The sequence below is a fragment of the Sprattus sprattus genome (genome assembly GCF_963457725.1).
Source record: "Sprattus sprattus genome assembly, chromosome: 4".
In the NCBI taxonomy this organism is placed as follows: Eukaryota; Metazoa; Chordata; class Actinopteri; order Clupeiformes; family Clupeidae; genus Sprattus; species Sprattus sprattus.
In genome coordinates, this window is record NC_137923.1 from 46,696,241 (window position 1) to 46,711,334 (window position 15,094).

Consider the following 15,094-nt stretch of genomic DNA (forward strand, 5'->3'; position numbering starts at 1 on the left):
CGTTCAGCCGCACAGAGCCAACCAATCACACCCCCCACCCCCACCCCAATTGATAGATACCAGCAGCCCATTCAAAGTGACGGGTGCTCAGAAAGAGAGGCCCAATTGTCACTTCCAATCACCAAGGCCCTTCAACTGGGTAGGTTTCTGCTGAGGTTTCATGTCCCAGCCACATTTTCACAGATGTCCAAATTTAAAATCAATTTCTAAATCGTGACCACCTTTTTTTCTCATCTTCCTCTAACTCTCGTTTTCTTCTAAACTGTTCACACAGAGTTTTTATTTTTCACACCTCCCCTGAAGAACAAAATGAAACTGCACATGTTCAAATGCTGTCAAGAAAATGGTGACACCGGCACTACGCATGTGTGATGCCAATCTGTTGCATTGCAGTGCTACAATGCTGCATGTTGCGTCTCCATTACAATTTTTCTCAGTCGCTTTGGTACATTTCTTGAATAATTGTTAATATTTGTCAAACAGTATAACAGTATTTGTTGAAACACATAAGATTCCCTTCGAAAGTCTCTAACTTGCTCAGAATCCTTAGTTTATGTCTCAAAAGTAAATATCCATGTCAATGAACACATCAGTGTCATCAGAATGATAAACCTCATTGTTTACAGACAAGATAAAAATAGGTAAAAATGCTTAGCCATGTCGTCAATATAACGCTATACTCTCTCAACGCTAACTCTGGCTATGGGTTTGATGACAGTGATTGAAAATGCACATGACTTCACTTTTTCAGTGTGGCATATGACAATTTCAGCAGTACAAAGTTACGCATAACTGTATGTGGGAGATTGATTGCAAGATATTGGACAATTTGTGCTTTGAATGTTTGTACTGTAGTTTGTTGACAGACCATGTCATTGCAATACAGAAAAGAAAGACAAGACTGTTTTGCAGGTCTGCATTGCACAAAGGAGAAAAAACAAAATGAAATATGTAAACCCAAGAAACACCCCTTGGGCAGAACTTCAGAACCGTACATGCAGCGCTGTATGTGCTCCTGGGCCTTTTCCACTTCCCCTGTTTAGTCTCCTTACTCTTCCACCACACAGATTTACTCCTCTGCTTCTCAGCTTCCTTCCCTGTTCGTTTTCTTGTTGTTCTTTCTTTTGGGCTCTCTCTTTATGTGCTTGCCAATTGAAGATTAATGAGATGCACCCCTCGAGCTATTTTAGAGAACTGGCTGATCATTGGTTGATCTAATGCTTCACACATTCCCGTTTAGAAGTGAAAGACAAGATTCACCTGAGAGCAATTTATAAATTCAAGAGGCATTTACCAAAAAGGGTGAAATGTAGAAATGTATAAAATATGCCTGGCGGATTATGACAATGGGGTCAACACTTTTGCATGTTATGACTTATGCAACAAACTAATGCCTAGATGTTTGTTTTGGGCAGGGAAAGACTATTTAACAGAGAACCAGTAGAATACATTTTGATCAACGTGACATAAGCAATTGACATTGATAAAACAGACAATTGTACTTTAATCATTTGGATAAATGTCCCAAAGCATTGGCTATTTGTTCAAAATAATGAGAACCCTATGACGTGCACAAGTGACTAGATGACGTGGAGTTTTGAGAATTTCAGTTCTGATCTGAGAAACATTCCAAAGCAACCGAGAAAAACCGCAAGAGAGGCAAGCCGTATGACCCAGTGCCTTCATATCATCACTACCGCCTGAGCAATGAAACACGTTACAGCAAACATAAGACATTACTTACTGCTGTCTCATTGAATGAGAGGGTCTTACGGGGAGCCAGCTGTATGGATGATGCACAGCCTAATGGTCTTTTAATTCCAGTTGTCATGTGCACTAGTCTGGGTGAGCATTACTTCAGACGAATCAGTCAATCAGCTGGAAGGGAAGCCTCCGTAGCAAACATCTCTGTCTGATTCACAGTGTTCATCTCCAGTCATGTTGGCCTTTTTTCTGCGTGGGAAAGGGATTGGTGCATCTGTAGGCTTGCATCATGCTTCAGAGGCTTCACTCTTGCTACACTGAAAAACTCCACTGTAAGCGTGTGTGCGTGCGTGTGTGCGTGTGCATGTGTGTGTGTTTGCAGACCACATTGTGTAAACATGTGTATCTATTGGAGTAGTGAAGAGACAACAATTAAAATGACAATATATTGCAAAAACGATTAAAATGACAATATATTGCAAAACACCATAGCATTATAATAATACTGCATTTGTTTTGCGATTATACATTAAGTTGGACATAAGTTGGATAGAACAAGGTGTTCTAATGTATGACAATAATAGATAGTGGAGAGAAAACAAACTCAAAATAGCCTGGAGCTCCCTCTTCTAGTACTGGTTACTGAATCTTCTAGTGTTTACAATATATGATTTCCTGCTGTACAGTCTCCCTTTTGTTGCTAACAGGCTCCAGTGAATTGACACACAAGTGTGATTATAGTTGGCAAAAATTATACATGTCACCATGCTTGGACTATGTGTATACTTAATACAAGTGGATATTCAACAAACACTTCAGCTAGTATGCTTTGTTCTCAGTACTCAATAGTACAGTACGCGACCTGGAGAGTGGGTGCTCTGGAGTGTCTGTAGTGGCTGTTGAGAGCAATAGTTGGTTGCACAGGAGGAGGTGATAATTAGACTGTGGCCTGCTCAACTGTGAGAGCTATTCGTGCTGTTCCTCTTTGTTGCGCACATCTTAAATGAACACTTATACTGTTACACTTATACGTATAATGTTTCTCTCAACAGAGGTTATATATTTTTTTTCTAGGTTCATGAATTCTCCAGCAGGAAGAGGTTGTGTTGTGTGAGGTCATACAGGGACGTAAAAAGTTGTGACTAGTTTCTGTATGATCAACTTTATAAAGAAAGGAAACAACATGCCCGGTGGAGCACACATGAAACAAGCTCTTTGATGAACTGAAGTTTTTTTTTTCCTCTTATCTCACAGGCAGATGGAATTTGAAGGAGAAAAGCAGGAATTCCTCATGCTGTGGCTGATTTTTAAATCAAACCTGGATGCAAAATTGGAGAGTGGGATGGCGATGGTGGTTGCTGGGGGGGAGGAAGGTATACAAATGAAATCTCTTCTCCAAGTGCAGGGCAACTCTTCCAAAAAAATAAAAAATACATAAGGGACGGATTTCGCTATTTGGAGTTCAAATTGTTCCCATCCACCCCGTTATTTGTGATGATTGGTCTTGGCCTTGGCGGGGGGGGGGGGGGGGGGGGGGGGGGGAAACGTGCTTTCTGATTTCTCTTTCATATGTAATTACTCCTTCACTCTGACAAGCCCCAGCGGCCCAAAGTATATTTAGACACTGGAGAGGGACTCCTCGCCCTCTGCTCAACTCCCAGATTTGCTTTTCAGAACACTGATAATTAAGCACCAATTTGATGTAATTGACGGATTCAAATTAATTATGGATTAGCAACGTATTATAACTTCAGCCCCCCTCCTGGAAAGTACAAGGCCTTTCGCACCAGGTTTCGCCTTTAATCTGTGTGCATCATGTCTCCAGATGAGTGGGCAAGAGAGCGAATAGTGATGAAAAAACACTCAGAGGCTGATATTTATAAATTATATTAGTCCTAATAGCGTTATCTATCCAAAGGAAAAAACAGCCTCAAATCTTAAACACAGTATGTTGACTTGCGAAATTATTAACACAGGGAGACCACCAATGTAAATATTTAACATAAGAAGAGAATTGCTCTGTTTCTATCTCTATCACATTGTCTGTCTCTCTATCTCTCTGTATTGTTTTGCTTTAAAGTGTACATACAATTACCTGGCTTAAACCTTCCCACACATTTGCTGTATTTCATCTTAACACATCACTAAGATGCTCTCCAGCATCGCTAGTAAATGTGACCGGTATATTGACATTGACAACAGAAACGGAGGAGATGCTGCTGTGTGTGCCTTGGAAACCTTGACACCTAAAGTCAGTCGACTCAAGGTGTCACATAGAGCAGTCCCACCTGACCTCACCATCAGCACTCCCACAGCCACAGTGTGAGGAGCTAATACCTGTTACCCTCAGTTCACCCTCCCGACTCACACTCATCATTGTCTGAAAACACTTGATATTTGAAGGGGCAGGGGTCGGAGCTCACACTCGCACTTTGACCCCCCTCCCCTCCCGTCCTTTCCCCTTTGCTCCTCTGTCTTTCATGTTCTGATTTTCAGATCCTCTTTTCTCACTCTGCCCTACTAATTTGCCTATTTCACACACTGACACATTTTTCCCCCTGTTGAAACAGATCAAATAGAATTGAGGAGACTCTGTATTTGCATAATGCTTCATGCTAAGCCATATGCTTGGTCCTCTTTCCCAACATGATCTAATGATATCAGCAGCACCGCTGCATGCACTGATGTGTGGCAATTAAGCATCTTATAAAAGAAAGTCTTTTAAGCGTGTCATGAAAGACAGTCTTTTAAGCGTGTCATGAAAGAAAGTCTTTTAAGCGTGTCATGAAAGAAAGCTGTCTTACTGTAGAAGTGGAGTGCAAAACACAAAAACAAACAGAAAATGCGAGAGAAAACAAAACTTAAATGAAGTGCAGATATTGTGTACAAAAAACTAAAACCTATGGACCTGAGGTGCAGATGCAACATATGAACACAAACAACTCTTAAGTGCAACAGCAAAAAATAAAACAAAAACTTCTGTGGTGCAAATGCAACAAAAAATATGGAAATTTGTCATCACTTGATAAACCCGTCACCTTCACAGAGGATGTTATGCAATGAGTTAATGCAGTGTTCACTTGAGGTCATATCAAAATCATAAGAGAGTGTGAACTATGGCTGTCATTCAGATTTCCATCTTTTGTATGCTCTCTCTTTCTAACCATCTTTCTTTATGTTCTTCTTTGAGGGCGATTCATATCATTCATATCAAACCCATTCTATGTGGCCATTCACATCTTTTCTTATTCAGCGCCACATAAAAGGTCCATTCGGTTTGTGCCCTTGAACACCTCATTATATGGTTCCAACAGGACCAAGAACTCAGGTGTCCCTATCAATAGCTGTTTTCAAAACCTGAACCTCAAAATCACCTTGAAACAGAACTTCAATCCAGTTCTGCTTCAGACAGACTGCTTCTTTTGTCAGTTAGGACGTGGCTGCAGGGTGTCACCCACTTGGAGACACATGACAGTGGAAGTTGTCATCTGGTGATTTCTGAGGGGCTGCAATAAACCTAAGCTGTTGCTGGTTGCTTTGCTCTTCCATCCTGACAGTGTCTGCCATGAGCGGGGCTTCATTTTGTGAGTCCACAGGGACCACCGGGGTCATCCCCCTGCACTCTGCTCTGACATGACGAATGGGAGTTTGATGAGGTACAGTCATGAATCACCTAGTGTTCTTTCCCGCCCATTCCATTCTCTCTCTCTCTCTCTCTCTCTCTCTCTCTCTCTCACTCACATACGCACACATTTGTGTCTCACACACATACACACACTCGCTGAGAGAGTGATGAAGAGAGTCGCATATTCAAAGGTCATGTGCTCCTGACTGAAACGGATTTGGCTGGCCTTTACATTCTTCAGAGTCGTATGGGAGGCTGCAGCCCTAATTGACATTGAGAGGCAGAATGTGATTCACTACTAATGTCTGTGCAGGGTGAATCTCGCCACCTCTTTATTCCAGTCCCCCAAAAGGTGACATCTTCCCCAGAGATGCCTTCTGCTACTTTGGAGAGAGACATTCCTGCCCCATGCCATCATGTAGATAAGACAGGAAATATGAACTGACAACACCAGGCTTAAGGCAGAAACTTTGGTTGAACTGAATGTCTTCCCAAGCAGTGACTTCTTTCCCATGTGTGAGGGACCGACCGGTCACCCCACGTTATTGGGATGTGGCGACTGGACTTGGTGAAGATGTTAGGACAAATACAGCACAGGAGATTGTGGCTTATTTATAAAAATATATATTTATTTACAAGGGGCTATAAACCCCAACTCAGTGCCCACAAATGAAACAAACAAAAACCTTCAGGCCGTACCCCCCCCCGGAACTCAAGTGCGTGGCACCCTGGGCACCTGCTTGGCCGATTAAGCCCAAATAATGGCACCTTCTCAAGGCCCAAAGCCAGACCCCAAACTAGGTCCAGGCACTAAGCCCGAAGCTAGGTACATCGCTAGCCATCCAGAAAATAAACACATGAACTAAACACATTGACTTGGTACAATTAACACGGTACAGAAACAAGAAATGAAAACAAGGCACAAAGACAAGGTACAAAAACAATATCCACACATCTACAAAACCAAATTCACCTCACATCAGGGAAGTGGTTTCTTTGTTCAAAACCTTTCCCGGCCTCTCATGCCTGTCTCTCTCAGCCAGTCTCTCGTTTGAGAATGAGGCACCCTTTAAATAGGGCACAGCCACGTTGGCTTAATTGGCTCCAACATTGGAGGCAGGTGAGCCCAGAACCAACCATTATGGGGTGGAGTCCAAAAGTCTTAAAGAGCACCATCCCTTTTTGCCACAGTGAGGAGAGGGAGAATTCAGGGTTTCATTTCCTGTTATTTCATACATAGCCAAAGGACATACAATGATGGAGTTATACTGAGAGCAAAAGATGAGAGGCTGAGAAAAGCAGAAGACACAACATTCAGTTTTTTCCCCCGCAGTTTCATTTTCTATCTTTGGTTTGACTTCTTGGTAGAAAATAAATCGCTCCAATTACCTGATAATTGTGGGAGGTAAACCTAGCTTCAATCGCAATCAGACTTCCTCTGTGTTATTCAGAAGGGAAAGAGCTTGCTGTGTTCACATGGCGAAAAGCTTCCAAAGAGTGATCATGACATCTCACAGAGAAATTCAGTTTTGCATTTTTTTTTTATATTTGATGCTTCTTCGGCACCGGGTGCTGGACTTTCGTGAAGTTTAAAAAGACAGGCTCGCGTTCTGGTTATTATGGCTGCACTTGCTGAAACTAACCGGTTACCAAAACAGCACGAGCAGTAGCTGCACAGACAGTAACTCCCACAGACGTGTGCAAACACACACACACACACATTGATTGTCTCGGTCTGCCCTCGCTTCCGATATGTAGTTTCAGCACCCTGGAGAGTTACCAAACGCGTTAGAGCTCGGGAATCCATATGTCTTGAAAGCTTACATGAAAACATACTTTGCACGATCTTTTCTTTTACATCAATGTTAAGAAAATGGTAAAATAAACGTCTTCAAGACATTATTCAGGTGTATAATAACGGATTCCTTTTGATTCTATTTACTGGTATAACCGTGAAAGGGGTGAAGCTACAGCGATTGCATTTTAGGCTGCAACCTGTATGTTTGGTTTAACTGACCTCATCATTTGCCAGAGCCAGAGCATGTTCGTTTAGCCGTAAAGCACCTGTGTTTGTGTGTGTGTGTGTGAGAGAGAGAGAGAGAGTGAGGGAGGGGACAAGAGAGATACAGGCGCAGACAGAGAGAGAGAGAGAGAGAGAGAGAGAGAGAGAGAGAGAGAGAGAGAGAGAGAGAGAGAGAGACTGACTGCTTGCCTGGTTGCCGAGGAGGGTATTTGACGGGATGCATAGCCTGTAGATGGCAGGAGCGTCCTTCCACAATTGCACGTCTGCCTTGAAAATAACTGCAAAGCTTTAAAGCGTAAAAAAGCGCTGAGGAAAGTCGAAGAGTCTGGAGTGGCACGTCGTTGCTTCATATCTGAGCAAGTAATTGGCATCGAATCCAACTGAAATATGATGCTCTAAGGGATGGTATTTTATCTGTGTTTTGACAAGGATCTTTTCTGTATTCTAATTACATGCAGCACATCATCCATCCCTAAGAAGAGCTTTAGACCACAGGTCGAATCTCAACTCGAACATTCCATTCCACTACACAAGCAGTGCTTCGAAGAGAATGGTTTTTGGTCCACTTGCCTACAATGGTAACAAAGGACCTGAGCCATAAAGGTATAATAGTTTGGCTTAAAACCTTAAACGTTGTGCATCATTCAGATTCGATGAGCACAATTATTTTGTGTTTTTTTCTTTGTGAACGTTTGGATTTTGTTTGTTTGAGATGGATTCCGTTGTAGAATAGAGGGAAAAGGACAAACTTAAGATATATTTAGTCTTGTCTATTAGAGCTGGTAAGCCAGTTATTTAATTATTTCAACTCTCCAACCCGTTTTGATCCTCTTCGTGTTATACGTATATTACATTTTTGTGTGAATTGGCTATTAACTGTTTGAAGATTACCCTTTTAAAAGACGTTGGGAAACTCCGGAGTTTAACCGGACGCACCGGCGACTGTTTTTGAGAGCTGCGAGTTTTTGCCCCTGTTGGCGAGATGGTTGAGTCCTAGTCAAGGTTGCTGTGGTATCCCAGCACCGCTGTTCACTTCGAGCTGTGACCGCACGCCAGCCACAACGGAAGACGCTCCGCTTCTGGCCATAGGACGGAGACCGAAAAAAAGAACAATTATCTCCATGTGAACATGAGCATAAATGGCAAAGAGGGGTAGCCTATCACATCAGGTCGACGGAAATCTTTAACATTTTCAAGAGAGGATGTATTAAACGTGGTCCAGTGGACTTTTAACTAGCTAAGAAAATGAGGATTAAAACTGGAGTTATATTTTGGAATCTCGTATTTTTTATGATGGTCACGTGTGTGCAAGGTAGGTAATCACTCTCTAAATCCTTAATGTATTTATTTGCTAATTTGTACCTCCTGTGTGTCATTATGTGTGTTTTTATACGGAAATATCCGTCTGCCCTGCAAAACTACAGGAATATAGGCATGAGCTTGGGAGACGCATTCACTTGCCAGGTTTGCCGTTCAATGCAGGCATTGAGCGAGAGCTCAATAAAAATTCTTGCAGTATGCTCAAGCGGATACGTGAGGTGCTTATGTCCATTAATTGCTGAACTGTTTGGGAAATTGGAACATTTAAAATGAGATAGCCCCTCGTTTATATAATGTTGAAGTGGCTCATGCTGCAATATAATGATGAACTGGACGTTTGACCATTAAAAGTCTTTTTTCGCGCGCAAGGAAACACGAAATGGTTCATCTTATGGTCTCGGCATGTTGCCTTGACATTTTTAATTCGATTTCTAACAACACCGTTCATGGTCAGGATTAGAGGCAGGGGACGTTATACGGCTCACAAACAAATGAAGGGGCATAGATAAATGTCGTTACCAGCCCCATCACCTATAAATTATACCACTGTAGAATTCGAACGCTGTCTTAGGCAATCATGTGAACTCTAGTACAAGATGCGAGGGGCTCCAATTTCAGTACACAATGTCTGGACTGTGATGGAAGAGAAGTGAGACCGTCCTTGCCTATGTGATATGTGATGGGCTGTGATCCGTCAATTTAACTGTTGCGCGCTCCAAACACACGTTGACATGGATACTTCATGCAAACGGAAATCGATTAGGCTACTTCATACCTACCTTGAAAACAGAAACACAAATTAAGGTTATGTTCCTATATGATATATATCGTACCCCTATATATCTGACTTCTTATCTCCCCACCAGCCATTCTCAACCGACACGCACACATATATACTTCCACATATACATTATACTCAAAGTAGCCTTCTGTATGGGGTGGTCATGCAATTTAGCCACTCAGCTGTCATGAATCAAGGAGAACTTTAGCGCAATTGATTATGTGGGCTGATGTATGGAATTGCTTATGCTCTTGCGGCATTACATTTCCATATGGTAGTTCTGGTGATGGAGTCCCTGAGATGAAGGCAACACCTCAACAGGATATCTGGATGTTGTATTGTGGTCATTACCACCTACCTAGCATTTAAATTTGCTTTCGAGCCGTATTCATTTACAGCTAATGCTGCTATCAGTGAGGTGAAATTCACGTCGAGACGTCATCGGTTATGCAGGGATAGTGTTCCCTTCGGTTTTATAACAAGGTCTTGGTGATGCATTAGTGGCATATTTTTTATTTACAATGAACCTTCCCTCAACTGACAGCAGTACATCATTGTATGATAATAATACGTGGTCGTTGTCCTCACAGATAAATGCTGAAATGTTTCCCGATATTTTAATAGTCTCTTGGTTTTTTGACTGTTTTGGTGAGATGACATCTTTTAACGCAGTTTCGGCAGCACAATTTTGGGCATACAATAGCACGTCAATAAGAAGTTGGCAAGCTGCAGTGGCTTTTCTTGCTGGCCGATAACCCGACGCATGGTGGCGGTGTGATGAGATCCTGAGGATAATGCATGCAGTCTCCTCAACAGCTCTGACTCTCAGATCCTTACAGCATACGTGCAGGGACAGACTTCACGATTTGGGGTTTCAATTCTGAAATCAAGTAGCCTATATTCACGCAGATGATGTAAGGTGGCTGGTACGAGTGAGAGGTACATGTTAAGCGTTTCATTACTTCACATGTTTATGTGTATATAAATAGATCACTCGGAACGATTTAATATACATAGGCTATACACCCGACATTACCAGCCTTCATTTTGTTACCTTAATTGGATATGGCCATCGTGCCGAGCACAGTTTCCTTGTACGTCTAGGACCTCAGGATAGGATGTCACAATCAGTACAAATTCAGGAGGGCAAGACACGACACGACATACTTAAATATCCACCTCTAACCTCTCCGGCCGTGGTCATCTGATTTAATCGATCCTTCTCCAAAGCTTGACTAAAGCCTGGGGGCAGAGTGGATACCGTTTGAAATGATTTACATTTCACAAACAAAAACGATGCTCATTAAGGCAGCGATTCCCACAGAAGTGATTCGAACTATGCACCGTGAACCCCCTCCCGATCAGAGATCAAAAGATGTAATAACTGCGATTCGCATTTTTTATTTTTCACTGTTTCCAGCTACATCGGCAAAGAAAAGATTATATGTCATGAACTCGAGGCACAACAGTCAACAATGCAACCGATGTAATTAGCGGAATCATAGGTGGAACTGATTGAATATTTCGCCTTGTGTCGAGCTCACTTCCCCCAATCATTGCCGGGATCAAGCTGGGGCGCTCTGTTTGGAGTGAACCCACCTCTGAGTGGATTAGCTGTTATGTTGTTTTGGCGCCTGTGTCATCTCAGAGGGATTTTCTGACTCTGATGTGGTTGACCCCAAACAGTCATCAGAGAGGTATGTGAATGTTGTGTGTGTGTGTGTGTGTGTGTGTGTGTGTGTGTGTGTGTGTGTGCGTGCGTATGTTTGTGTGTGTGTGTGTGTGTGTGTGTGTGTGTGTGTGTGTGTGTGTGCATGAGGCCTTGCGGTGACAAGCAGGCAGAAAGGAGAGCTCATGCTTAGGATCAGTTCCTCGTTTTTTATTCAGAACATTCTTGAAGACATTTCTCTCTCTCTCCCCATCTCTCTATGTGTTTGTGTGTGAGAGAGAGTACAATCATGTGTATGTGCAACACTGCTCATTCTGTGCACATAAAGAGGGCATTTAATCTTTGGAAGTAGAGCTTGCTGTTGAAGGCAGGTGCAGAGGATGGCCATTAAGGTCTGTTTTCAGTCATATAGACTTCACTGGACTGCTATGACTGTAAAGAGAGGGTGTTATTGTGTGAAACACTGTTGAGAATAAGTGTTCATGTGTGTTTTCATGTGTGTGCACTTTTTAAAATGTAGATGAGTGACTGTGCATTTATGCTGACTGATGTGTGTGTGTGTGTGTGTGTGTGTGTGTGTGTGTGTGTGTGTGTGTGTGAGTGTGTGAGTGTGTGTGCAGAAATGCTGGTTCCTGTGTTTGGCATTTCCTGCATATTGATAAATGGTGTACCACACTTACACACTAGATGGAAATCTCCAGGGAAATTGAGGTACCGAAACTTAATGGATTCTATTACTTTGGTCTCTCTGTTTTTCATTTGTTGGCGTGCCTGTAATATGGACCTGAATGGTTACAAATAGGATCAGCTATGCCGGTGTGCAGTAGGTAGCAGACCTAACTGACAGACAAGCAGTATTCCTTGGGGGGAAATTTACATGTGTGGCGTCTATGTAGCCAACTATAAATACATGCTTCCCAGGGATCTGGTCTGAGCCGTATTGATCAGCGTCTGGACAACACTGTTGAGATGCAGTGATTTGCATACAAATATCAGGTGATATCCTGTTCCCCAGTGTTGCTTCAGTACCTTTGGATCTTTCCAGAGGCTCCATTCTTCTTAGAGCATGGTTTTCTTAGAGGTTTCACCGCAGCTCTGGAGTTATTGATCAACCATAAATTATCCATTTACAATGTCACTCCACACACTATATTCTGGTCTCTTAAAGTGGCTTACACTTTTCAGAGAAGGAGCCATTAAAAACAATGTGCTGTTCTTACAATGGAGAACACAAAAGATTTAACAGAACATCTCCTAATGAATTATTTGTGAGCAGGCAGAAGCTGCGGAGTACTTAATGGGGTTTATGAGAACGGCCCTGAGAGGGGTGGTGCAAAGCCCCCCTCCGCAGTGATGCCTGGTCATGGTTGACAAAAGCACGGTTCTCTCAATCAGTGCTTTAGGGAAGCCCTGTGTAATCTCTAAGGGCTCCCCCCTTCCTTGTAATGGATATCCCGAGGGGTGAAAATACAGTGCCACTTTAAAGTATGTGAACCCCTTGACCACTTAGGAGTTTTCTGTTGTTTTACCATGATTTTTCATTTTTTTCATCACCAATTTTCCATAGAAGGAATGTCAGGTTTATGTTTATCATTTGCATGTACTTTTTTTAGAGGGAATTGTTTGAGTAGCCAAAAGACTACATGAAACATGGAATTAGTCCATTTCAAAAGTAAGTGAACCCCCAGCTGAATTGGTAAAGTCAAGCAGGTAACAGATTCCGTGAAACTTATTTGGGTGCTTAATTAGTCAATTAAGCAAACCGATCATCTGAGACATCCTTAGGGAAAGGTTTGGGCGACACAGATTAAAAGAGGGAGGAAACCAACAAAACTACTGTAGTGCCAAGGTGTACCGACACAGATCAACAATGCCGAAAGGAAACGAGATATCCGAGAACATCAGGAAGAAGGTTCTGACAGCCCATCAGTCTTGGGAAAGCTATAAGACCATCTCCAAAAGATTCCAGCTCCATCCATCCATCCAAGACAAATAATTTAGAAATGGAGGGCATTCAACATGACCGCATCTCTGCCTAGAAGTGGACGCCCATCAAGACCATCACCAAGAAGCACCAGAAGAAGAATAAATCAGGTAAAAGTCAACCCACACATCACCTCTAAAGAGTTTCAGACCTCTCTGGCAGCATCTGGGGTAAATGTACATGGGTCTACAATCAGATGAAAATTGAATAGACATGACATTCATGATCGGGTTGCTAGAAGGAAGCCTCTGTTCTCAAGAAAGAACAAAACTGCCCGTTTCAACTTTGCCCGAGAGCACTTGGATAAACCAAAGGCCTTCTGGAAGTCCCTTCTTTAAACAGATGAGTCCGAGATAGAATTATTTTGTCACGATCAAAACCAACAATTTTCGTCTGATTGTAGACCCATGTACATTTACCCCAGATGCTGCCAAAAAAAATGAAAAATCATGGTAAAACAACAGAAAACGCTTAAGTGCTCAAGGGGTTCACATACTTTCAAGTGGCACTGCATATTCATGACCAACTCACTGGTCAATCACAAGGAAACCAAAAGTAGGACCCATACGAGTGTTTAACATGGATGTATGGCAAATGCTAACATATTAGTGCAATTTCAAGTGTCATACACAGCAATTCATACACAGCAAAGGTTTTACCTTTATATTTAAAACCTGGTATGTGTAAGTATCAATAATTATACATTTGTTACGTCACAACTCCACAAGATATTTTACCAAGAAATATAGTTCCTGTTAAAAAAATCAAGGTTTAAACTAATGATTTTATAGTGTTTTTGTCATGATTTTAATACTATATATATGAGTGTGTGTGTGTATGCAAATGCAACCAGGGAAATGTTATCTCAAGAAAATTCAGTAAAGTTTGCGACATCTTGGCTGTCTTGGCATCTTGAGAGGAGTGTGAAAAGCATCACCTAGTTGCTGGAGTGGAGGCTGTGTAAGTAAGGCTCAGGTGCAGAGTCCCTAAAGAGTGTCCCCACACCCGTCCTTCCTCTGCTCCTGTCACTCTGAAGTCTCTTACGCTCTGGTGCAGCCCTCGGGACGGCTTACCTTGACCTGTGCTGTCGGAGGACTAAAATCAGGACTCGCATTGAGCATAACTTGAGAATAAGTTCCGAGTTCTTTGGCTTTGGTTCTCTGGAGGGTTGGCAAAAATTGGACTCTCGGTTTACTCGGATGGAAGAACTTCATTAAGTGTGTTCTTTTTTAGGTCAACAACTCCGGGCGTTTTGTGAAATGTGGTCAGTGGGATTTTACAGTATGTTAAATCGGTGTGTGTGTGTGTGTGTGTGTGTGTCTGTGTGTCTGTGTGTCTGTGTGCACTGCTTTTCTCCTGATCCTCCTATTTATAGCCCAGACCTGGCAGAAGCTGTGCCGAAAAGCATCCACCTACTTTTGAACCCTGGCCCCTGTCCGCTGTCGCCAGCTCACTGTTGCCATTTTCTAGGTCAGCATTTGCAGGCTGACGAAGAAGTCTAGACATTATCCCAAAATGTGTGAGATAATTATCCAACGCCTTCTTTGACTGACGTCTTTCCTAAGAGCTCACAGACAGAGCTCAGGAATCCTTCCTTCTGTCTTTCCTTCAGTTTCCCTAATTGGTGACTCCTTTACATCATGCAATTCATAAGGAAGTCATTGCCGAAAGCATGCAGGTCTATGTCTCCTGCAAATTGGACTTGACTTCATGCCTTTGTGTCCTTCATGGAACTGGCAAAGTCCAATCATGTTGTGAATTGGTGCAATAAATCCTGCCTGATACGGCCATGTGGTATCAATTTACTTTTTTTAATGCAGCCACAATGGCCACACAAACAGCCCAGCCAAAGTTTCCTGTCATCGCCCTACTGCCTCAGCTGGACAGTGCCCGGGACAAAATTGACCCTTTGACCTTGTGTTTCTGGGATCGCACCGATGACAGTGGGCACAGCTGTCAGCTCGGTTGTCACGGTGAACTCTGCCACG

The 15,094-nt window shown here is 42.6% G+C and overlaps 1 protein-coding gene across 1 annotated transcript in view; it reads left to right on the forward strand.

The window, feature by feature from the left end:
- Positions 1 to 8,522: 8,522 nt before the first annotated feature.
- Positions 8,523 to 15,094, forward strand: part of csmd3b (CUB and Sushi multiple domains 3b) — a gene marked incomplete at its 3' end in the record, with an annotated part of 385,413 nt that continues 378,841 nt past the window's right edge. Inside the window, exon 1 of the mRNA XM_080837924.1 lies at positions 8,523 to 8,664. Within this exon, the coding sequence (XP_080694050.1) occupies positions 8,598 to 8,664 (67 nt within the window). The 5' untranslated portion in view covers positions 8,523 to 8,597. The remainder of the gene's footprint in view (positions 8,665 to 15,094) is intronic.